Genomic DNA, 23,595 nt, shown 5'->3' on the forward strand with positions numbered 1-23,595 from the left:
ATGTGGGATTTTTTAAGGTGTTATTTATAATTGCTGCTGGCTGTATTGTAGGCTTTTAAAATGCATGAGGAAAACCGCAGTATCCGTCTCTAAATTATTAGAATCCATGACGTTAAGAAGCTGTTGGAAACTAGTAGGTCATGTGTATGTGAATGTAGAATCACTCTTGTTCAGCATAGCTTGTTGCACAGGAAGTCCCTCCTACTGCTCAGTGACAGATGGTTCAAACAACCAATGGGCTGGCTGTGCTCATTATAATTGTCCTGAATGGGATTATGGACCGTGCCTTGCTTGTGGTTTTTGTACCTGAAATTCGCTGTTCGTTATCCTCTGCTCTGCGTGCCACTGGCAGGAACAGTGACGTAATAAATCTTGTTTTCCTATGGTTGACCTAAATGGTTAATTAGTCTAATCAGTTTTCAAAGCACTTGGATGGTGCCCAGTCTCTACCATGGCTCCCTGTATATTGTGCCAGATTTTCTGGATGTTTTTCTGGCAGCTTGTGCATAGATCTGGCAAGTGGGCAGATTGCAAATTACATTTGTGCCGCATGGTGTCCCGAGGGGAGCCAGTGTGGTCTGGCGCCTCCTGGGCTAAGGACCCCCCCCCCCCCAGCTCTGTCTGTGTGAATGATAAGGGTACTCTGGAGGAATTGGTGTCTTAGTCACCCTTGATCACATCTTTACAGACTGTACCCAGAGATTTCTGGGATAGACCTCTGGCCTCCCTGCATTAATGGGGCGGTGTGTTAGGGTGCTGTGCCTGTAGTCTGACAGTGATTCCCCCATTGGGGCCGTCAAATTGCGTAATGGGTGTGAATGAGTGTGAGAATGGTACCCTGACCCGGGCTATTCCCTGCCTGGCGCCTGTCTCTCCCGGTACCCTGACCCGGGCTATTCCCTGCCTGGCGCCTGTCTCTCCCGGTACCCTGACCCGGGCTATTCTCTGCCTGGCGCCTGTCTCTCCTGGTACCCTGACCCGGGCTATTCCCTGCCTGGCGCCTGTCTCTCCCGGTACCCTGACCCGGGCTATTCCCTGCCTGGCGCCTGTCTCTCCCGGTACCCTGACCCGGGCTATTCCCTGCCTGGCGCCTGTCTCTCCCGGTACCCTGACCCGGGCTATTCCCTGCCTGGTGCCAGTCTCTCCCGGTACCCTGACCCGGGCTATTCCCTGCCTGGCGCCTGTCTCTCCCGGTACCCTGACCCGGGCTATTCCCTGCCTGGCACCTGTCTCTCCAGGACTGTCTGAGCCTGGTTTCTCCACAACGTATGTCACTTTGGATAAAAGTATCTGCTAAATAAATGTAATGTGCTACTTTATGATAAAATGCTTTGTGTGGCAAATGACATCATCAGTGTCTGGAAAAAGACCTGTGTGCTTGTATGCCAAGAAGCTGGGGTGTAGAATGAAATACATGATGCTTTACTGATCATTTATTGATAATTTATTACAGGAAGTTTTTTTAATGCCCATAGTGTGTAAATGAGACATTATTACTGCAATAACACGTCTCCTTTTGGAACAGGTGGGAACCTGTTTCTCACATTATTCTCCTTTGCCTGGAATTTGGCAGGATTTCTTAGACATTAAATTGTTCTTGGAGTGGAGGGGGTGGTAAAGTCAGGGGGGTCGCAGGAGTGAACTGGGGCTTATGGGGCGTACTGGGGCGTGACAGTGTGGAATCAAATTTGTTCAGAACCGGTGAGATTTGATCTGGAGCCTCAAACCGGAACAACGAATGGCTCCCCGGCTTCGAATGATTAACTGTGAAATGAAACTGGAAAATGGAAGTTGGGAGGGGGGTCTGTTCATACAAAAGGGGGGGGGGGGTAGTGGACCAAAGAAACTGCTCTTTGTTGCGGGGGATGTTTCTGTGAGATGGAATTAGGCCCTTCCCCCTGTGAGCTCTGTCAATCACAGCTCGGCCCCCCCCATTCTCAGCCCCACAGTCAGGAGGCTGTACGCGTCTATCTGAAGGAGCGTGGTCAGGATGTGTTGGTGCTCCAGCGGGTGTCATCAGAGCAGCTGCTCCCCCCGGCAGCAGTGGGGGGGTGGGAAGAGGACAAGGACAGGCGGTAAGCCCTCCGTCACACCTTCCCCCTCTCTCTCTCTCTCTCTCTCTCTCTCCCTCTCTCTCGGCTGTCTCCCTCCCTCGCTCCCTCCCTATCTCTCTCTCCCCCCCTCAATCATTCTTTCTGTCTCCCTCCTCTCTCCCACTGGCTCCGCACGCCTCGCCACACACACACACACACACACGCACTCACGTACTCAGGAGGGAGTATACAGGACACCGGCTGCCGGTTACTAAAGCAGGGTACTAGGGGCTGGAGCAGGGAGCAGCTCAGCAGGAGGGCTGGGAGAGGGACGGCATCCCGGGACTGCCGGCCAGCACGTTACGGGACCCTGGGGGAAGTGGCGCCCCCCTCAGGCTGAGGGTGGAGGTGCAGAGGGGGGTATGCAGCAGCAGGTCCCGGGGTGCGAGGACAGGAGCAGGACGGCGCGGCCATGGCCTCCACGCGGCAGCCCCCAGACCTGAGGCGCGCCACGCTGGTGGTGCAGGAAGAGGAAGAGGATGAGGAAGGCTCCGACAGGAGCTGCGGCCACCCGAGGGTGCCGGCCTTCGACGTGCCGTACTTCCGCTACATCGATGACGATGAGGAGGAGGGGGAGGTGGATGGGGACGAGTGGCTTGCCAGCCGCTCCCCGTCATCCAACGAGGAAGACTCTGTGACCGACTCGCCCACCTCTGCATCCGACAGGTACGTGGTGGTGTCCGGGACGCCCCAGAAGATCCTGGAGCACCTGCTGAGTGACCTGCGGCTGGACGAGGGCCAGGGGGCGACACCGGGCAAGGAGGCGGGTGAGTGAGCGGAGGGCGTGTGTGTGTGTGTGTGTGTGTGTGTGCGCGCGCGCTGCGGGATCACCTCGATCAGCAGAGGGGTGTGACTCTCCTTAACCGCCTGGGGTACAGGGGACGTAGGCCCTGGCTGATGGTAATTACTCTGTTGAATTCGTATTATCTCTGGGAAGTTGGACTGAGACGGACCCAAGGAGAAACTCATGTATAGTCAGTACGTTTTTGGGCACACCCATGGTTTCAGCTCAGCTCAGCGGTGATCATCGTCCCCAAACAGACTAATGTTGATTCTCTGCCCCTGGGAGCAGTCGCTATGTTTACGAAGTTCCCCTCCTGGGCCGGCTCTGTGTTTAATCACCGTTTATCAAGCTCTGGAAAGTATTCTGTCTGCGGGGCGGGTCCCTGTAGCGAGAGGCGGAGCCACAGCTGGCGGTGTCTTGGAAGTCGTACTTATGCCTGCCTGCAGCCAGCGAGCAGGTGGAAGTTTGGGGCGTTCCACCCTTTTCGGTTCCTGCCACCTGCTGATTGATTTGAATCGCAATTCCCGTAATTTTTGGTGGAGTTGTTCTCCGTCCTGGGTTTATGGTCGTGGTGGTTTCGGCATGGTACACCTTCGACATGTAAGAGGTCATGACCGTCCCTAATGCTTCCCCTACCCCTAAGACAACTGGCAGAGACATTGTTAAACATTATAGAACCAGATCAAATCATTAAGATCATTTAGATTGAGTTTAATGCATAACTTGAAGTTTTCTGTAGGAGATGTTAATAATTCCATTTTCCCCGCACCACTCTGTAATTCAGTTAATTCTCTCTCATCTCCGGTACTTAGTTTTCCCGGAGCCACAGTACGAATTATGCAAATTGTGTTATCTCATTAACGATATGGTTTTCTGATACACAAACACGCACCTCAGGCGGTCCCAGAGCGCTGGAATGTTCCTCCTATTGATGGTAAACTCTCCCATGCTGTGCTGTTCGACATCCCCATCAGCAAGTTCTGATGCGGGGTGCCTGGGCTCCCAATCGGGGTTGGGGCACACCTCTGGAATGGAGCCCGCCGCAAACAGCGAGTCGAAACACGACTCTGACGTCCCACATACTTACACCAAGGTCTATCGCTGAAATTCCCTGGAGATGTGCGTGTTTCCGCTCTCATTATAACATTAATTTGCGATCTTCCCTTGAGGGTCAGGTGCCTCTACTCACTTCTGGAATTCAGACCCAGTTAGTGGTTTTACACAGTCTGCTCTATTGATGTCAAATTTTTATTTCAATCTGAGAGATTCTGTGTGACAGGCCAAACAAACGATCACAGAATGAAAGTGAATTCGAACAGCTGCTGAAGTTTCACTTCAGGGTTTTTAGTAAAACGAGGAAAATATAATGTGACTTATAATCAGAGGCGCCATGAAGGAGGAGAAGTTGGAATGATTCAGTTGGCCCCTAGGAAACTGGGGCCCTAAAATATTTGGAGCATAATTGGATCGGTCTGGGTGGGGGACCCAGTAGGTGATGTTTTCAAGGGATCCGGAATCCGTAGTGACGTTCCTGCTCATGATCTGTTAACAAACGCTTTCAGCGGGAGGCTATTTTGGAGGATATTACATCCACTAGGCCGTGAACAGCAACTTGGGGTGTGATGGATGTTGATGGTGCCGTCTTGGGGCCAGCCAGCCTGTCACCACAGCAGGTCATGGGGTTCAATCACAAAGACGCACCGGTATTCGCTAAGGATAAGGAGGACACCGAAGACGCTGGTCCCGTGATTCCTTTGGTTGGCGCTTGTCAAACACTGGGGGCTGAGCAGATGCACGGTGAATGACGACCACCGCTCCCGTTTCTGAGGCGGAGCAGAGATTTCAGAAAATCCACAATGATTCCTATTGATGGCACGTTGCCCCCCCCCCCCCCAAGACACCAGCAAACAAGTAAGGAGGAGGATGAGTTCCCATGAGGTCCGGTGAGGAACAGCTGACTGATGGCTGTCATTCCTGATGTCATACCTCTTAATGAGCCCCCCCCCCCCCCCAAAAAAAAAAAAAAAAACTGTCTAACCAGCTGTGTGTTTGACAGGACCCAACCCCCCAAACGTATTCTTTGGTGTTGGCTTGGAAAAGCTGATTCAGCTGGTAGATGTGCTTTGAGTCCTGTCCATGCCCCCGCCCCTCCATCAGTGATCGCTTAATAACACTGTCAGATGAATTCGCCTTCAGTCACATCCTCCCTGCTAAGGTCACTCTGGACAAAAGCTCCCAGTTAAGCAGTGATTTTCCTGAAGTGGCGAGACGGAGCTGAGCTACTGGCCCCTGCACTGTAAATCTCAGCCCTGCCACTCACTGGAAGACATCCTTCACTGGAAATAACAGGCTAATTAGGGATCTCTGGGCAGGGGGCGGACGCGTGCCACGGTGCGCCAGGGGTGGGGGGTGCCATGCTGTCTTCGGAAAAGCAGCTGCTTCCTGCGGGAGGGGGACACTGGCAGTTTTTATTCGCGGGGCGTCCGGCGGAGGACAGTCGCCCGCTTTGTGCTCTTTGCGAGAAACTAGGAGGATTGTGGGATAGCTGGACATCTTCAGGGCTCCCAGATAGCATGAGGAAGCCGGGGGGGGGGGGGGGTGGAGGTCATGATGGTCTTCGTCATGTGGTGACCTTTGCTGACCTTCTGAATTGCAATGGGTTCCAGAGCCTGGTCAGCGAAGACTTTCGCTTTGCCAAAATCAGGCAGCAGCTACTGTCACTGCTGCTGCTGAAATGTCTCAGACTTCAGTCACATGACATGGAGAAGCCCAACCATGTTAAAATGGGGAAAATTAATGAAACGTGACAGTTGCTCCTAGCCTCCCCATCTTGGTGGTCTTAAGTTGCCTCCTAATATGCACGCTCATGCTTCCCGCTGTGCGGAATAGCGCCTTAGCGTATTGCTAACACCGCGTCCACCTAGGAATCATGGGGAACGGCGGATTCGAATCTGGACCAGTGCCGTCTTGTAATAAAAGCTGGGCTGTAAAAGAGGCTGTTTTAAAAATCCATGGTCAGGAAGTCAACTGGCAGCTGGTGACTTTGGGGAAACACCAACGATTTGCAGAGGGCATAAAATCCGAACTTACATCCAGTGAAAATCAGAAAATAAATGCCTTGATGACTCCAGAGGGTAGTTTAAATGGGGCTGGAACTCAGTTCTAGGTCCTGGTAACGCAGCTGGACGTGTAAGAGCAGATAAGGTGTTTGACTGGAATTTGTCTTTAAAAAAGCACATGGTGCTTCTGGTTAGGAAAAGGGTTTCCAGTTTTCACACTCCTGTTATAGAGATTCTAGCAGCCCCTGTCGCTCCACAAATAAAGCGTTGTGCTAATAATGGTAAGGTCATGGGTTCAAATCCCAGGGAGCACGCATAAATTTGTAACCCCTCTACTGTAAGTCACTTTGGATAAAAGCATCAAGTAAACATTAATCTTACTGCTCGCTGAAACTGCGGAATCCAGCTGGATATCTCGGGGGGGGGGGGGATGTCAGTGATTTTTACAGCAAATGGAGTAACTGTGGTGGGTGATTGAAGTGGTGTGTGTGTGGGGGGGAGCGACTGATGAGGGGGTGATTGATTGGCCGGGCACAGAGACGACGGACAGAGCCGCTCCGCCAGTGGAGCCGCACGCGTTCCAGCTAATAAACGCCGGTGTCGGGCAGCCAGGCGAGATGCGGGGACTTTACTGCCGGCGTGGGGATGATTGATGGAGTTTAACGTCAGCGGCTCACAGAGCACTCGTCCGGGACGTGCATGGGTCAGCAAAAACGGGGAGGGGGGGGGGGAAGAATGGAGAGATTAAAAAGAGCGTGAAGGAGGGCAACTTCTCCTTGTCTGGGGGAGAAGGAGGATGGTTTACCATGATCACGGCGGGATTGTTGGATCAGCACAAAACACAGAGCTGCTGTGATGTCTGGGGGTTGGGATTGTTAATGAAGTAAAGATCCCTAATATAGACTGATGCAGGGCTGCTGTGACACCAGCCAGCTTCCAGGCCGGGCAAACAGAACCGTTGTTCTTGTTCTGGTCTCTGTTGCCAGCCTTTTTTAAGCCTGGCCCGCACCGGCCAAGGCATGCCAAGCATCTCTCTCCCCTGGGGCTTGTTTCCGGAATGTTCCGAAGAGAAGCTTCGAACATCAGAGGTCCCATCCAGAGCCTGGAGATCCGTGGTCGGCCCCAAAAACATTGCTCGTGTAGGCCAGACTCTCCCAGAACCTTTGCTTACACTGATGTAGATCTGTGAGATCTTATTGTTTTTATTTATTTTGCTTTGTTTTGCTGTCAATCAGATATGTTTCCTTTGAAGATGTATGAGCTAAATTTTCTGAAGAGAGGAGAGTCTGTCCTGTTCAGCCTGTAAACACAAGCAATGGACAGCTAAGTAAATATCAGATGGACCCCGTGCCTGATGGGTAATTTAATTGCAGCTGTGGAGGAGGTTGTGATCGACCTAAGGGGATTTTGGCCGTGTGCAGATCGAAAATGGGGGCAGAATGATTTGATGGGACCAGAATCTGTGCACATATTGATTAAAAATGACAAATGGCTGCTATTTACTGGCAATTCTGGGAGGATCACGGCCTTTAAAAAAAAAAAAAAAAAAAACTGACATTGAAACATGCCTCAGATTCTCTGTTCATCCCGGAATTGTGTCATTTAATATAATATTTATTCTCTGTATAAACATATGGGGTCGGACTTTGGTTTTAAAGTGAAAAGCCTGAACAAACAGTGCTGTTGTCAGCCCCCGGTCATGACTGCACACCCTGCCTGGCCCCTTCCTGAAACAAGGGGCGCCTCTTTCGACCTCTTTCCCGAGGGGTATTTCCCGTGATGCTGGGCGTCCCGCGGCCGCTGTCACAGGCTCCCTCGCAAGAAGTTCAGCCAGCAGACCTTTGGGTTACGAGTCCCTTAAGGACCTGAGGGGTCCCCACCGATGTCACTGCTACCGTCGATGGATAGAGATTGGCATCTCGAAATTGCCCGATATGAGTGCGTGTGCCTGTTGATGGGCTGGCATCCCATATGGAGTTACCATGTGCTGGCTCTGTGTGTCTCTCTCTGAATGCAGTATCGCTGTCTCTGTGCATCACCTGCAGTCATTTTCAAGGCCGTCGTCCTTGTGTTTCAGAGATGCTCCTGGATGACTTCCTGCTGACCTACCTTGTGTTCATGTCCACCAGTGACCTGTGTCAAGCCTTGCTGGGACAATATCCTTCCAGAACATCTGTGTGATGGTCATGTGACTCCAGCAAATGTCTTTTTCACAGATTCAAAACAGAAGGTGGCGCTGTTGCAGCAAGATGGACATAAGGAGATTCATAGGAGCATAGTCAGCAGTAGATGTAGATCCTCCTGAAGGAGAATAACGACTAGTTACTACTAGTTGTGCTGAAGAGTATTTTCAAATGTCTGAGTAAGCAAGTTTAATACTAAGCAGCAGTACTTGTGAGGCAGTTTTTTTTACTCTAGAGGGCACTATAAGAGAGACCTGTTCTTTTTTGTGTAGTGCAGTGTCCCCTCCCCAGTGAAGCCACACCAGCTCCCCGTTGCTTGGGGTGTCAACAGGACCCTCCCCCCCCCCGTCCCACATGTCACTTTTGTCATTGGTGAACTTCAGCAGAAAGAGCATGCATGGCCACGAGCCACTGCCACAAACGCCCCAGCCAGAGCCCCCCCCCCTCCCGACGGGGGACACTTTGATTAATCTGCCTCGTTCTCTGAATGATCGCCTGTGGCGGTTTCCTGCTGAGAGTAATTAGGATCTTCGCTTTCCTCCCCCTCCCAGCCACCAGAGGGCGCTGCCCACAGGCCTTGTCTCTCCACCAATACAACCCCCCCCCCCCCACCCCCAAATAATGGGGGGTGCTTTTAATAGGCCCCCTTAGAAAACACGGGGATGCTTCAAGGACAAATCAGGCCACTTTTTTGAAAATCGCGAATGGCTTCACAGATATGATCTCACCTGTGTACCTCACTGAAGCCTGAAATTAAATGTTTTGAGGTAATCAATTTCCTGTAAGAATGTGTGACTTTGCAAATCTGCAGAAGCTTGAGCTGGTAAGAAGGTCCATAAATCTCCTTGGCAAACAGCTTCCACCTGCTGGTCTTTGGGATCGGATCTCAGTCACCATGACAGCAGGCAGATAAGCTGTTATTGCAATGGGGTGGATGGCTGGTATTTTACACCTGACTGTCAATGGCAGCCATACAGCTTGATTCTTCAGGGTTCCACTTGGACTTAAAGCCAGTGTGACATTCAGCTGCATATTCCTGGTATCTCTAGGCCAGGGATGGCCAATCTTATCCGCGAAGGGCCGGTGTGTATGCAGGTTTTGGGGTAACTTTTAGGTCAGCTGTTCAAACCCAGGTGTGAGGACTCTTCAGCTAATCAGTCCTCTAATTAGTAATCTAATTAGTTGCAGCGAGAACCTGCATATACAGCGGCCCTTTCTGGATAAGATTGCCCCCACCCACCCCCTTTTAATGAGCTACCTGCCTGTAGGCTACTGGTTCAAAGCCCAGGGAAAGCTCTGCAATAGTTCTCTTGACAGATACTTAACCAAGGTCACTCCTATAAAGCATGCAGGTGCACGATTAGTAAACAGTTAGCATCAGCTAGGCGACTAAACGTCAATCATCGCCGTTCCTGGATCCCACATCCCGTGCTGCTGCTGTGACCCTTGACCTCTCTGGCCTCACCTACTGCACCAAGAGATGCCGGGGGAAGGAGGAGGGCAAGGAAGCCCTGTACCGCAAGCGCAAGGTGCTACACCTGGTGTCGCAGTGGACGGCCCTCTACAGGGACTTCTTGCGTGAAGAGGAGAACGTCAAGCTCTTCATGAAGGTGTCCGTCGCGGGGCGGGGCGGGGGGGGGCGGGGGGAGCACCTGCTGATGAATGCTTATCACCACTGACACCGAATGTTTCAGTTGGGCCCCTAAGCTTTGCGGGAGTCCCTGCTGGCCATGAACAGTCGCTTTCACATTTGATATATTAAATATACATTTATATGTTTAGGAGACACTGAAGCAGCATGTTCTGCTAACCAGTCAATTGGCTGCGATCTTCTGATGCTGCTTGCTAGATATTTATTTTGTTTTTGAAGCATCCGGGGGGGTCCCCGACGTGACTTTTTGAGTGGGGTTCCACGCTGGGGATTCGATGGGAGCCTCCTCGGCGTTTCACAGGGATTGACGGTGTAACGGCATCCTCAGGGGTGCCCTTGATCGCCTCTGTGGAGGTGGTGCCTTGTTGTTTGCACAGCATGTGGCCCAATGGGCTTAGCCACTGTGGCTGTGATCTGAAGGTTGTTGGGTCAAGTCTGGCTTTGTCAGAATAATCATACGTCCGTGGGGCCTTGAGCAAGGCCCTTAACCCCCAGCTCTAAGGGTGCGGTACGTTAGCTGACCCTGTGCTGTCACCCCCAAGCTACGGAGAACAAGATGGGGTCAGCAAAGAGAGCATCCCAGTGTCCCAGTGTACCGTGTTCTTCAAATGGCAGATAAAGGATTACATTATTGTGTCTTTCCGGTCTGTTTTCTGGAGCTTTGCGTGACAGCGTTGAGCTGCCTTTCAGACAGAAACGAATCGTTTTCCTTGCCAGTGTCCTGGGGCAGACGGTGTAACATCACCCGAGCCTCGTGTCACTAACTGGGCCAGTGTGATGTAAACAGCACTAAACTAATGTGCCGCTTTGGACCCCTAATGACAAAAACACGAAAAAATATCACATTCACTAGTACATACAGCATAATAAAGGCTGTTAAAATCCCTGGGTGTCCCATGGTTCAATCTTGGGACAATTATTTATCCGTTAGGCCATTTATATTGGAAATCAGTGGGGCTTTTCCTCCCAAAGTCGACGCTATTTTAGGCAAATTTGATGGTAATGTCGACTTGAGTTTCGACATACACCAGTAGCGCACCCTCCTGCCTCAGTCTGCCTGCTGCCATGGCAACACTGCGAAGTGGAGACGAGCAGTGTTTTTGCTGGCGAGTGACCGCTCCCAGTGACTCGCCTGCCGTGGTACGTTTCCTAGCCCCTCGGCAAAGAGGGCGGGGCTGCCGCATATGGGCAGGAGGGGCGGAGTCTATTTCCGAGGTGACAGTTCAACATCCCTGTACTGTTAACCTGGTATCAAGACTCTTATTTTCCCCTAGACTGGAAATAGAATCTTCAAACTGGGGCGAGCCGTTCAGTTGACTGAATACTTTAGATGTAATCACACATACATTCATGACATGATCACAAAGACCCATTCTTCTCATCTCCTTGGTCCTCACTGAATACTCGAACCTGCAGTCGTGCATAAAACTGGTTCTTCTGGCACTGTGCTACCCCCACTGCCTCCCTGCAGGTTGCTAGTGTCTCTCTGCGTGCATACGGTGCTTTCTGGAAGCCCCCCCTAAAGCCCTCACTGTCCACCCACAGACCCTGTATCGATACGTGTTGGATGACCTGTACGAATATCCCACCCTGGAGAACGACCTGAAGGAGTTTCAGAAACTCTTACGCATGCACCGCAGACAGTAAGTAATTTGTGTGTCTGTGTGTGTGTGTGTGTGTGTGTGTGTCTCTCTCTCTCACTTCCCTCTGTAGGACTTAATATTTCAGTTTGTCAGTTTATTGTTTTAGATGGAATGATATTTAACGATGTTGAATTTGAACTCTCTCTTTATATCTCAGTCGCCATATTAAATTCCATTAAGGTCCAAAATGGCTTTTTCAGATGAATTATGCATCTGGCCAAAGCTGTCAGATCTAACTGCCGGCACCCAGAGGAACATCTCCCTCTGTGTCCATGGTTTTTATCTTAAGTGTAGCGTTCGGGGAAGTTTGGTGATGGAGAGGGTGGATGCCCTGAGGGAGGGGCCAGGACTGGAAAGTGACAAAGGATTTAAAAACGATGGAGAAAGGTGAGAAGAGACAAGGGAGCACCTAGAGACTGGGGAGAGGACGGGAAATGGCCTGCTGCATGGGAAATGGCGTGTTGGGACAGAACAGTTCTTCTTGTGAAGCTGTGCTCTGGGAACACGACGCTGTTTTATCCTGATGGACCCCCCGAGAATCACAAGAAGTGTCACCAGGCTTGGTGTGTGATTGGAGCTTCGCAGCAAAGTCGGGTTTCTTCTCATAACCGTTTTGTGGGATGAATCATCGAGAGGCAAAGCTGTCACTGAGAAAACAGCAGGTCTGTTAACAGTAGAGAGAGATGGAGAGAGCAGTACTGGTGTACTGGTGCCAGTGGGCGTCGAGGCCTGTGGCCCATGATTTCCCATGGTAGGACCATTACTGGTGCATCATGCACCATTTTGCTTCAAATTCATGCCCTAACTGGAGAACAGCACAGCCTAGTGTGTGACAGATGTCCAGCTTGTGTGTTTTGACCATGCATGATGCATTGAAGTTTTATCACTGTATCCCTACTAAGAAGGACCATGGGGAAATTCCATAAAGCCGAATTTAACAGTCAGCTGTATGACTTAAGCCAAATGCGAAAGCTCAAATAGGGAGAGAGTTAAGCCGCATTCCTGTTGGACAATCCTTACATTTGGCTTATCTGGCTAATGAAGGAAACCCCTACTTTGTAGAATACCCCCAGGGTAGTAGGTTTATTAGCTAAACGTTAGCCAGATAATTAGCCTGACAGTTAGCCAAATGATTACCTAAAACATGACAAGCCAGATGATTAGCTCGATGACAGGTAGCCAGATGATCGGCTAAATGACATGTAGCCAGATGATTAGCTAAACAGTCATTTCAAAAGCTTCTCTAACAAAACATTGAATAATCAGTAGTTGGTTATGTTTATTAAAAGAATTGAGATTAAATATACCAATCCTTGGAACTGTGATGGGGCATCGAGGGACATTTTTTCCAAGAAGATCTCGAGTCACTAAATCAGACTGGTGACAGTTACACAGCAGGGGCCATTTACCCAGCGATGAGGTTCCCTTTATGTATGACGGGGTGAGAACAAGCCAAGGCTCTATGTGGGGAGGTGGGGGGGCCTGTCCAATCGATCTTGCCTAGAAAATGTCCTGGTCAGTGAGCGCTGAAGGGTGGGCCGGACACAGATGGAGCTTGCGGTCGGATGAGAGCCGTCAGCGTGTGAGCGATGGCGTCCGGGACGGTCTCTTCCAGACACCTTGGGGACAGTGGCCTGCTCTTTCTGTCCCATCCACTGAAGTGAATCAGCAGCCTTGTACTTTATAAGTGGAATGGATGGATGGATGGATGGATGGATGGATAAAGAATATCTTGTCCTGTGTTAGAGGTGGAATCCTTTATGAATGTTTTGTTTAGTTTATTGTTCAAGAATTCTTCTTTTAGTCTGGGTGATCCAGATGCAGTGACACAAATGTGTGTGGTGATGCTGATGTTGGAGGGTTTGCAGCCGCCCTCGGTGTCACCTGTCTGGTCCGTCTGTGTGCCAGTTAATAAAACCGATTCGGCTATTTTTGAATTATTTCCTCAGCTGACCTTTGACCTCCTCGTCAGCAGAGGAGGCAATCGGACAGACCCTTAAAATGTCAAGCGCAGCACATCAAAGTTGACGCTTCACGTTTCGGGGGGGGGGGGGTGTCAGGAGCACGTTGACTCAGCCTGACAGCTGATTAAGAGGCTGTCATTGGACTGGCAGCCCCTACACCCCCCCCCATAGAACGCAGCCTCGTGTGAGGAATTCGGGTGTACCGTCTCGCGCTGATTGAGGACTGGCCGCCGTTATCGACGTGCCCAGCCGAATGATGAGGACTTTAATTACCTTTTCTGCCCAGGTAGCAATTCACCCGAATCACGTTTTAACACCTTCGGAAATCAATACCCCCTCACCCCTCCGCCTCACCATGTACCGTGAAATATGTGAGCAGCTAAAGCCCATTTAATGGGGATCCTCATTGTGTTTTTCTCCCTCCCCCCCACAGCACTGTGGAAGAGTACTCACCTCGTAAAAAGGTAAGAATGCCAAAGGTCTATGGGGGGGGGGGGAGGAGGTTGTTCTTTTCGCTTTATTGGAAAGTTTTTTTAAAATGATTCACAAGAATTCATACACAAAAGACCAGCTCAGTCTGACCTGTGACCCAGAGGAAACTAGTTCCCTCATGACTGTGAGCGCATTGCGTCATTTTTCATGACTTGTCCGCTTGTAGGTAGAAGGTCGAGACTCGGGCTTTAAGGCGCCTCTGTGACTCAATGCCCCCCCCCCCCCCCCATCCTTACCTCATCTCCCGCTGGAACATTCCATTGCTAAACGGCCTCTGACACAATAGCGAGTTACGCTCCACTAATTCTCCGTCCTCCCTCACAGAACAAGGTCCTTTTCCACCAATTGAGCCTAAAGGAGAACGGTCTTCAGCTCCGAGGCGTGTACAGCGACACCAGGGAAGGTAGGACCCTGGGTCCCCCCACCCCCGGGGCGGCGCTCTGTGACTGTCCCATTAGGAGTCGGTGGCTTTATGTGCGTTTGGCAACTCTGTAGGTTATCTGCCTAATGATGCGCGCTGCGTCACGGAGAGAAAAGAGAGCATTAGCAGCCGCCTGTTAGTTACTGTATCTGAACTTAATCCAGTAAATCTAGGATCAGTTAAATGTATAGTAGCGATGTTCAAATGAAGCTTCATGAACCACTTGCTATATTTTCTGAGCCCACTAGATGGTGCTCTCTGTTCACAAAAGGGCTCAAGGCATGCCACAAAGCAAACAAAGAGCACCATCTAGTGGGGTCAGAAAATGCAGCAAATGGTTCATGAAGCTTCATTTGGCCATCACTAATGTATAGATAAAGGTCAATATGCAGGTAAGGGTATATAGATGATACTTATAGACACGCCTCCGCAGCTGTTAACAATGACTCAGTCTAGCGCCCCTTGTCTGTGAACCCTGCCCGTAGTTCTGTGCCGTGTTTACGTGACTCCGGACTCGTACCTGAGCGTGAGGGCGAAGGCTACAGTGGTGGCCCAGGACCTGCTCCGCGTTGTGGCCGAGAAGATGGAGCAGGCAGAAGAGGAGCTGGCCCTGGCGGCCGTCAGCTACACCGGCGGTAAGGTTGGGCGCAGCCCCACTCCCGCCCCCAAATCCATAGGCGGTACCTGGACCACAGCTCGTATTTAGCAAAATACTATAATTCCGGAATGGGAGGCGGAGCATCCCTTTCTCTTTGAGTAGAGCCAATCAGCATTTGGAAGGAGGCCACACCTCCTTTTCGTCACCATGTTGCTGATGCCCGCTCTGTGCTTTTCTCATTGTGCAGAGAAGCTCGTCCTTCAGCCCCATGACAGCATCTGCTCGGAGTCCCTGGCGTTACCTGAGAGACTGCTAGCGTACCGGAAGGACACGGGGGACATAATGGTACGCTAGCAGGGTCTATGCTCTGTGACCCAGCGCCCCCATCTGGTCTAGATCCAGGATCATTTGCTTCTGTATTTGCTCTCTGAAGCCCCGTGACCCAGTGACACACATCCAGCAGTGTGATGTCTCGCTCCCCCACCTTCTCTGTCCCTCCCAGAAGCCGCTGATGGACGGCGCCGAACTGGGACACCGAGCTGCCCGACTGCTCAGCCTGAACACGTGGGATGTGGCTGTCGCCCTCACCAGCTTTGACTGGAGTCTCTTCAGCTCCATCCACGAGGTGAAGCTCATTAACGCACATGCGTTGGTGTTTAACCATAAGGTCACAGGTTCTAATCCCTTTATTTAATTTTTGTTTGTATAGCAAAGCATGTAACATAAGACATTGGTTAAATAGTAAGTAGTGGCTAATTCAGTTTCCAAATGGACGAAACTGTAAAATTATAAGCTTATGCAGTTTGATAATTCTGAGCCCAGCTGCCGTAGATGAGGCTGAAACGTTGTTCTCTGTTTCTCCTCCCTGCACTGCAGCAAGAGCTGATCTACCACACGTTCACCCGGTCAGCCAGTGGGGGGCGCACCGTAGCGCTGGAGCTCCTCCTGCAGCGCTGCAACGAGGTGCAGCTGTGGGTGACCACAGAGGTGCTGCTGTGTGCCACAGTGGCCAAACGCGTCCAGCTGCTCAAGAAGTTCATCAAGATCGCTGCCCAGTAGGTCCCCTCCCCCCCGTCTTTGAGCTTGTGACTACTGCCCTAAGGCCAGCTGTCAGAACATGTTAAATGTGCTTAAAAACAAACAGCTCCATTGTAGACAGGAGGAATAGCAGTTTCGAAAATGCACTCATAACCAGAAGGTTGCTAGTTCAAGTCCCAAGGCAAGGTACTAAAATGAAATGTAGCTGCATAATGGTCTTTATAGTCTTGCTATCCCAAGGTGCCCTTCTCCACCACCTAGCTCTAAGTGTCTGGCATTCATTGTTTTGTTCTGGACAGACCCTACAGTTTTGGGGGAAGGTATAGCAGGCAGACATAATAAACAATGCCTTCCCCCCCTTTTAAAAAAAGAATGCAGGTCAGCTTGTTTTGAGTTCAGAAAGTGCCTAAGGGAAACTAGTGGGGGCCGATGTAGGCATAGAGAGGAAATCTGCAGTACCTGCCCCCCCGACCCACGCACATGCACCATATGGCAGACTCCCCCCTGTCTGGCAACATGTGCATGTGTGCCCCCCCCCCCCGCTACACCTCACGTGTACTCCATGATCATTGTATGCTTATACCTCAATCTGAGTGCCCCCCCCTCTATTATGTATCTGTAAACATGGCACAAAATAGGAGGGAAACCATCTTGGGGCTCTTCAGGACATATAAAATATTTATCCTGTTAGTCACACGTCGTTGGGCAGGAGGGGGCCAAGGGAGAGGCCTGTCTGTGTGTCCGCTGCTTTTCTCAGACTGCGAGGTGCACAGGTTCATTTCCGCGAATAAAATCTTGACGAACTATTGTTAACGTCGCCCCTCCCCAGCTGTAAATCTCAGCGAAACCTGAACTCCTCGTTTGCCATCATCATGGGCCTGACGATGGCAGCGGTGAGCCGGCTGAGCCAGACGTGGGAGGTAAATACGGGGGGGGGGGGGGGGGGCAGGGCTACACATGAGCGCGATCCTCGGCATGTAAGCTGGAGTAGTCGGAGCGTCACAAGCTGAGACTCTCTGGGGTCACTTTTCCCATGCTCGTTTTTGTTTTCCAGAAAGTTCCAGGCAAATTCAGGAAGCTGTTCTCAGAACTGGAACTGCTAACAGTAAGTTCTGGGGGGGGGGGGGGTTCTGTAATAAATGAGAGTCTGTGGTTTGCCTTTTGTGTGGCTGTGCCTCCTGCCCAGCAGTTCGTTCTAATTGTCCCTCCTCAGGACCCGTCCCTGAATCACAAGGCGTACAGGGACGCTTTCAAGAAGATGAAGCCCCCGAAAATTCCCTTTATGCCTCTCCTGCTGAAGGGTAAGTGCCTGTGCAGCGATGTGTGTGGAGGCTTGGTCTTTGAGGGGTGACGGTGTGGTGAAAACTTTCACCTCTTTTCCCCTTTTGGCCTTTCAGACATCACCTTTATTCATGAGGGCAACAAAACGTTCCTGGACAACCTGGTGAACTTTGAGAAGCTGGTGAGTGGAGAGGGTGTCCGGCGTACTCGTGTTTGTTTATGCACCATACTTAAAGAGCATGTCTCTCTCTCTCTCTGTCCCCCACAGCATATGATTGCAGACGCCATTCGGTTGATGCGCCACTGCCAAACTGATCACATGGGTAGGTATTCCTCCTGCCCGCACGCGTCTATCAGGGATGCAGAATGTAGTATGTGAGAAACGGTGGCCTCTAGTGGTCACAGGTGGTATTGCATGTGTGAAGATGTTCACGGCACTTCATCTTCCCCGTCCTTTGTGAGAATTTATATATACAGCGATCAGAGGAGGTCGTGTGATGACCGTGACGGCGGGGGGTCCTTGAGCAGTATGTGCCACCAGCGGGGAGTCACTAACATAGCCCACAACACACTGACTGAGGGGGACTTTATGGGCATTCTAAACTTAGCTGCGGGAGGAACAGACCCTAATGAACGCGTCATCCATGACAAATTTGCTCCCCGTTAATGCTTCTCTAACTTATTCAGTTTGTGCGAGACACACAAATGCCCTTGTTCTGTAGCGGCGGCTGTATGAGGATGTCCGTGCCCCCCCCCCCCCCCCCCCCCAGCCTATCCCTTCTGCTGACGAGTCACAGATTCGCGGATCTAATAGACATTAAAGGTTTCCCCCAGGGAGTGAAGCACGCAGGCATCCTGCTCATGGCAGCATCCACTGGAGAGCGCTAATGGCCCCCTGCGGGGGAACAACACAATGAAAATGTTTGCTTTCCCTTACCACTGCAGTGCTGTACTCCTGATAGCACTCGATAATAAAAGAGGCAGGGGAACTATTTTCTGACTGAAGGCATTTGTAAGGCGTGTGCACCCTCTAGTGGTCAGATAGTATCACTGCACTTGATCTGAGTATTTGAAGTTCTTTGAAATGGACAATATCCTCAGATGGACTCAAAATAAACCATCATGTGAACGGTGGGTGACATGCCTGTTATCAGTATACTTTTTTTTTTTACCCATCTATCTGTCCATCCATCTCTCTTTAGACTGAATAAGTATGACTTGTTTGAATCTACCTACATTCTTTTTCTGTAGTAGTTCTTCTAAAAACTGATTTGTTGTGTAGCCGTACATCCTTTTCATGGAGAGATGTTTGCTTAGGAATTACTGATGAGAGCACAGCAGTTTTGAGAAGGCTGTTATTTTAGACTCATCCATCTATCCATGCATCCATCTTCAGACCCACTACTCCAGGGAACCAGGAACTTTAACTAGATACCCTATCAGTGTTGTTTTTAGCTAATGTGCTAAAAAGATAGCGGCTTTCCGCTAGTGATGGGCAAATGAAGCTTTGTGAACTACTTGCTGTCACGAGACGATGTCCTCTTTTCAAAAAAGGGCTCAAAGCCAAGAGCGCCATCTAGTGGGACCAAAAGATACAGCAAATGGTTCATGAAGCTTCATTTCGCCATCACAGATTTTTGCTGATAATCCTGATGCGATGGGTTTGTTGAAGGTGTGTGTTTATCTTGTTGTACCCCAGGCAATGAGATGACCCAGAAAGATAGTCCAGAGGTGCGGGCTTGTGTCCACTACCTCCACATCATCGACAATCAGCAGATCCTGTTCGAACTGTCTCATCGACTTGAGCCACGGGCCTAGGCCACAAAGACTGAGAGTGTGCACTTCACACGCCAAGCACTTTGAGATGGGGGGGGGGGGGGGTCATTCCTTGACACATGGCGCTTTGGCCTGTATTGGGGCAACAAAATAGGAACAGGCGTCCATGCTTGGAACATCCCAGAACGCAAACTACAGGTTCTGACGAGTCTGTACGCATTTCTATGTTCAACCACCAGGAGGAGACAGACACTCAGCTGCGGAATACCAATGCAGAAGCCAAACGAGAAGCAAATGGCACCTAGTGACTGAATGGCAGGACTTCAAACCCCCCAGAGGGGGGTGTTCGTTTCTGCATCTGTAGATTTTGAACACGCGAAATGTCAAATACACGCAAATGTAATAGGCGTAGAGAGGGGCAGGACATTGGCGTCCAGGGATGTGCAACCATGAAGCTTGCTAGTCGACTTTGAGCAGATTTAAAAGCCACATTTGGGAGTTTTCAGTATGGAGAAGAGTTCATCCAGAGTAGTTGTATAACTGATAGTGTTAACATATCCTACAAGTGACCAGAAATAACAGTATTGAATTCAGAGTCATTTCAAAACTAAAGTGTGTCTGTGTGTGTGTGTCTTCTGGAGACAAAGTATTGTGAAACCATAATAATTCTACTTGTCCTGCAGTGTTTTTGCAGGCCCACGTTCCCTGATTCCACACCTTTTATGTACTTCGACTCAATTTGGTCTGGCACCTCCCTATAACTCAGTCAAAGCTCCATATTCTTAATTAGCAGAATATATTTTTAGAGGTATGTATGTGTTTCAGAAGCCAATAAAATATTTCTAATGTGGTGCCAAACAATTAAGGAAGACAATGCAATTTAAGTAGAATAACAGTGTTTTTAACAGTGTTGAGCCTTATCTTCAATAATCAAATCTCAGTACAGCCATTTCACGACCTGCTGCATTTCTGCAAGGCCCCGATCGTGGCGCGTGTTGCTGCAGACCGCGGGCAATCTATCGTCACGACAAAGTCTCTACATGCCCAGCTTGCAATTTCGCCTGCAGCAGCAGTTTTATAGGCCTCATATGGCCGTTTCCCTCGTGTATCTTTTTTAACGGACTCTGTCGTGGTGCACAGTTACAACTCTCATTACGACTTCGACCAAACCGCGTTAATTAACCTGTAGCGTCCTCGGGATGGTGCGACTCCCGCTCTCCGCTCTCGAACATTTGCTATAATACATATATGCCAGGAACGGACTCTGGTTTTGGGAAAAGAAAAAAAAGAACTTTATACTCTGCAGCTCTGCTATCATGTTCTTTGTGTAATAGTGGATATATGTTTTAGATTTCCACTATGTGGTTTTCATGGTATCCGTAAACCTGTTTACACACAACACGTGTAGATTTTCTGTAAAGATGTTGTGAATATTTTCCTGTGAGGCATTAATATTATTTATTGGGGGGGGGGGGGGGGGTATTTGAATGAGGGTGATAAAATAGAAGCCGCGAGTTTTGTTATACACTGTACAGGGGTTACGGTAGACAGAACAAGTATGACTGAAGAAAATCTGCAACCCACACGCTCCGTTTTTCTGTAGTAGTACAATTTTTGTAAACGCGGATTTGTGTATCCCTCGTTCATAGAGACGTTTCTCTGGGAATTATCGATGAGAGGACAGCGGTTTCGAGAAGGCTGTCGTTTTTGGACTCATCAAAATATACGGAAAATTAAAATAGTTTGTTGTGGGCTGTAGTTTTTCCAGCAATTATTGCTCTGTATGTATTTATTTATTTTTCAAGATGTTACTAAACTGGTCTGCATGGAGTTCTTAAACCACACATCGACCAATTCACCTTGTGGGAACAGAAGCCTTTGTAATAATCTGTAAATATGCAAAGTGTGTGAATTATTTATATGTAAAAAAAGAAAAACTATAAAGCAATACATTTTCAGCATGTCCGTCCCTCACGCCGCTTCCAAACCATGCCTATTTTCTAATTATATGCATTTTTACAGTGATTTGAAAGTTTATTGAAAAATAAAACGTTTTATGTTACAAAAATTGCCGTGTTCATAGTTGATGGCAGCCATTGGAATGTTATGAGAAAAACATTCGCCTGCAAAACGTATTTTAATACTTACTCGCAATGCTGAAATAAGGAAACTGCTAAAACTGAAAGCCGGAGATTATTGCAAGATTCTTCCGGGTATCGGCGAATACTGGATACCAGTCTGTCAACATCTACGAACAGTTTCTTCGGGCATAACGTGAAGACAATCTGCACAAATATGGAGGAAAAGCAAGATACACTAAGTTAATGCCTATGGTTCACAGAATATCCGCCTCCTCTCAGCATTTGCTATTCATGTCGATAGAAAAGCGTCTACCGGTCATATAATTTAAAAATGTACGTGAAAATTTCATGTCAAGGTGTTTAAACCTGGTCTTGACTCATTAATAAGAGCAAATCAACATCAAGAATCTGAGACGAAAAAAGTTTTGCATCCTGGTTTTCGGCCTAAAGCGTAGGAAGTAGTGCTGAATTGAAGAAGCTTGTTTTGGGGGCAGAGAAGCACGAAGCGGGAAGGCAGCCAGTAAGAAGCACTTTGAGGGTGTTTTAATTGAGGCGTTTGGATGGAAGGGGGGGGGGGGCGGTAATTTTCCTGCACCTGCGTCCCAACGAGCTTCAACGGGTATCTTAAAAAACAGCATTCATTTTTGCGTAATATACCGAATACCTTCCTCATATTACCTTTCGAAGGAAGGAAAACTATCCCATTTCCGGTCGTTAGCGGTGTTGCCAAGTCTGCTTATTATAAGCGACTTTAGACTTTTTATGAAATCGCTTATTTCATTGAGTTGCAGGTTGCGTTTTTTGGGCTTTTTATTTTGAGGTTGTAGTTTTTGGGGCTTTTTGATCTAATCTTATTTTTATATAGATTTATAATTCGAAGGAATTCAAATATTAATGACAATAGTTATAATCGGCCTACAGACCCAGCCCGTCATTGATCAAAGGATTGACATTAGACAGCTGACTTATGCTTACTTGCATAAAATAGCTTAAAATATGATACTGAATGAGTGATTAAAGGTTAATTAAGAGTTCTGGTTACGCAGATATATCACGTAATTTTGCATCTCTCAAATATTTCCTATGTGTCGTGATATTTAAGTTCAGCATCCGATAATTTGTGTAAGGACCATATTTAGTTTATGGCTAGCCATAAGGAGCTATTTACTGCCGTACTAACAAAAGAAAATTATAAATTAAAACTTTAGAACCATGCCTCCAGTATTTAAGTTACTGTTGTACACATGCTATATGCATAAGGAACACACATAATATGGCAAACAGGACACACTGCGTTCCAGGTGGTTGTGTACGTCGGACCTATTTTTGGGCCTGGCGCAGTAGGCTTCAGGAGTGAGGATGCTTGTTTATATCGAGAGACTTGGCAACACTGGTTGTTGGTGTTATGGTGGGGCATGACAAAGGAGTGATTATCCACATAGCGGCTGTCAACAGACAGGATTTTATTAACAATACAGAACACAAGCGGAGAACGAGAAAACAAAGGGACCGTGACAGGTCAAAATATAGCAGGTAAAACAAAGGCAAGGAACAACACTGGGAACCAGAGGACAACAGCCACAATGAACAACTCAGCAACAGAACAAAACGCAGGCACTAAAATATACCAATAACAGGACTAGACAAAGGACAGGTGAGAAGCATAACCAATTAAATAATCACAAAGCCCATTAAGCCACGCAGTGGCCCGAGGAGCAGGGCCAGGTATTTGGTGTTCCTGATTGGCTGGGAGCTGGGAGGGAGCAAAAACGTGGATTGTCTGGGTTTCCCCAAGGACTGGGTTGGAAAACACTGCACTAGGATAACACCACATGGGATGGCCAGTGAGAACTGCTGGCCAAAAGGGGAAAAGACACATGAGACAGGTCCAAAAAAGCTAAACTTTGGCCTAAATATGACGCATAGTTGAAGGTTTGACTGGTAATTTTAAACTGACCAAAACATCTTATTGCTTTAACGTAGGAGTCTGGACTTTTGTGGGCATCATGTATGAAGTGAACAAACCGCTGTCCAAATCATGAGGGAGGTTTTCATGATGATGAGTCCCATGGACATTAATGCTGAACATAGTTAGAACAGTCCCGTAGCTTGACGTTAAGCCCCCGGGTGCAACGACAATCTACCCGACAGAGTGTGGACGATCCGCCGAGCCTTATCCTAAACTGAAGGCGGAGGAGGGGGGACACACCAAACAAAGCTTAAACAGCTGCCTCCAATTTGCTTTTACTGGGCTTGCTGTGACAGCGCTACCTGCTGCGTGAAGGCGATGGGGCTCTGTGATTTCCTCCGCTCGCCCGGCGCAGCGTATCATTTCCCCGTCATCTAATGGCTCGTTAGCGAAGCGCCTTGACGGGATCCGAGCACCGAGATAAAGACCCGCTGACGGGAAGGAGAGCCCCGATTCCCCCCGGAGGATGAGCCCAAGTACCCAGCTGCAGGTGTTCCGCTGACAATGTGGGAAGCGCTTAGGTCCCAATTGAGCAGAAAATTAAGAACAAAAAAGTATTATT

At 49.1% G+C, this 23,595-nt stretch overlaps 1 protein-coding gene across 6 annotated transcripts in view; it reads left to right on the forward strand.

The window, feature by feature from the left end:
* Nucleotides 1–21,051, forward strand: part of rapgef5a (Rap guanine nucleotide exchange factor (GEF) 5a) — a 54,469-nt gene extending 33,418 nt beyond the window's left edge. For 3 of the 6 annotated variants that reach the window (XM_072705402.1, XM_072705399.1, XM_072705401.1), the window contains exons 10-26: nt 1,942–2,075; nt 2,760–2,860; nt 8,014–8,092; nt 9,585–9,729; nt 11,316–11,413; nt 13,811–13,841; nt 14,194–14,272; nt 14,776–14,925; nt 15,136–15,233; nt 15,391–15,513; nt 15,765–15,943; nt 16,756–16,846; nt 16,981–17,031; nt 17,140–17,227; nt 17,324–17,388; nt 17,476–17,530; nt 18,907–21,051. In XM_072705402.1, coding sequence (XP_072561503.1) covers nt 1,942–2,075; nt 2,760–2,860; nt 8,014–8,092; nt 9,585–9,729; nt 11,316–11,413; nt 13,811–13,841; nt 14,194–14,272; nt 14,776–14,925; nt 15,136–15,233; nt 15,391–15,513; nt 15,765–15,943; nt 16,756–16,846; nt 16,981–17,031; nt 17,140–17,227; nt 17,324–17,388; nt 17,476–17,530; nt 18,907–19,025 — 1,686 coding nt within the window. In that variant the 3' untranslated portion in view covers nt 19,026–21,051. Of the gene's footprint in view, nt 1–1,941; nt 2,076–2,696; nt 2,861–8,013; nt 8,093–9,584; nt 9,730–11,315; nt 11,414–13,810; nt 13,842–14,193; nt 14,273–14,775; nt 14,926–15,135; nt 15,234–15,390; nt 15,514–15,764; nt 15,944–16,755; nt 16,847–16,980; nt 17,032–17,139; nt 17,228–17,323; nt 17,389–17,475; nt 17,531–18,906 lie in introns of those variants that run through there. The other 3 variants (XM_072705400.1, XM_072705403.1, XR_011984869.1) reach the window with 3 other exon arrangements.
* The last annotated feature ends 2,544 nt before the right edge of the window (nt 21,052–23,595 follow it).

The sequence above is a fragment of the Paramormyrops kingsleyae genome, chromosome 23 (assembly GCF_048594095.1).
Source record: "Paramormyrops kingsleyae isolate MSU_618 chromosome 23, PKINGS_0.4, whole genome shotgun sequence".
Taxonomy (NCBI): Eukaryota; Metazoa; Chordata; class Actinopteri; order Osteoglossiformes; family Mormyridae; genus Paramormyrops; species Paramormyrops kingsleyae.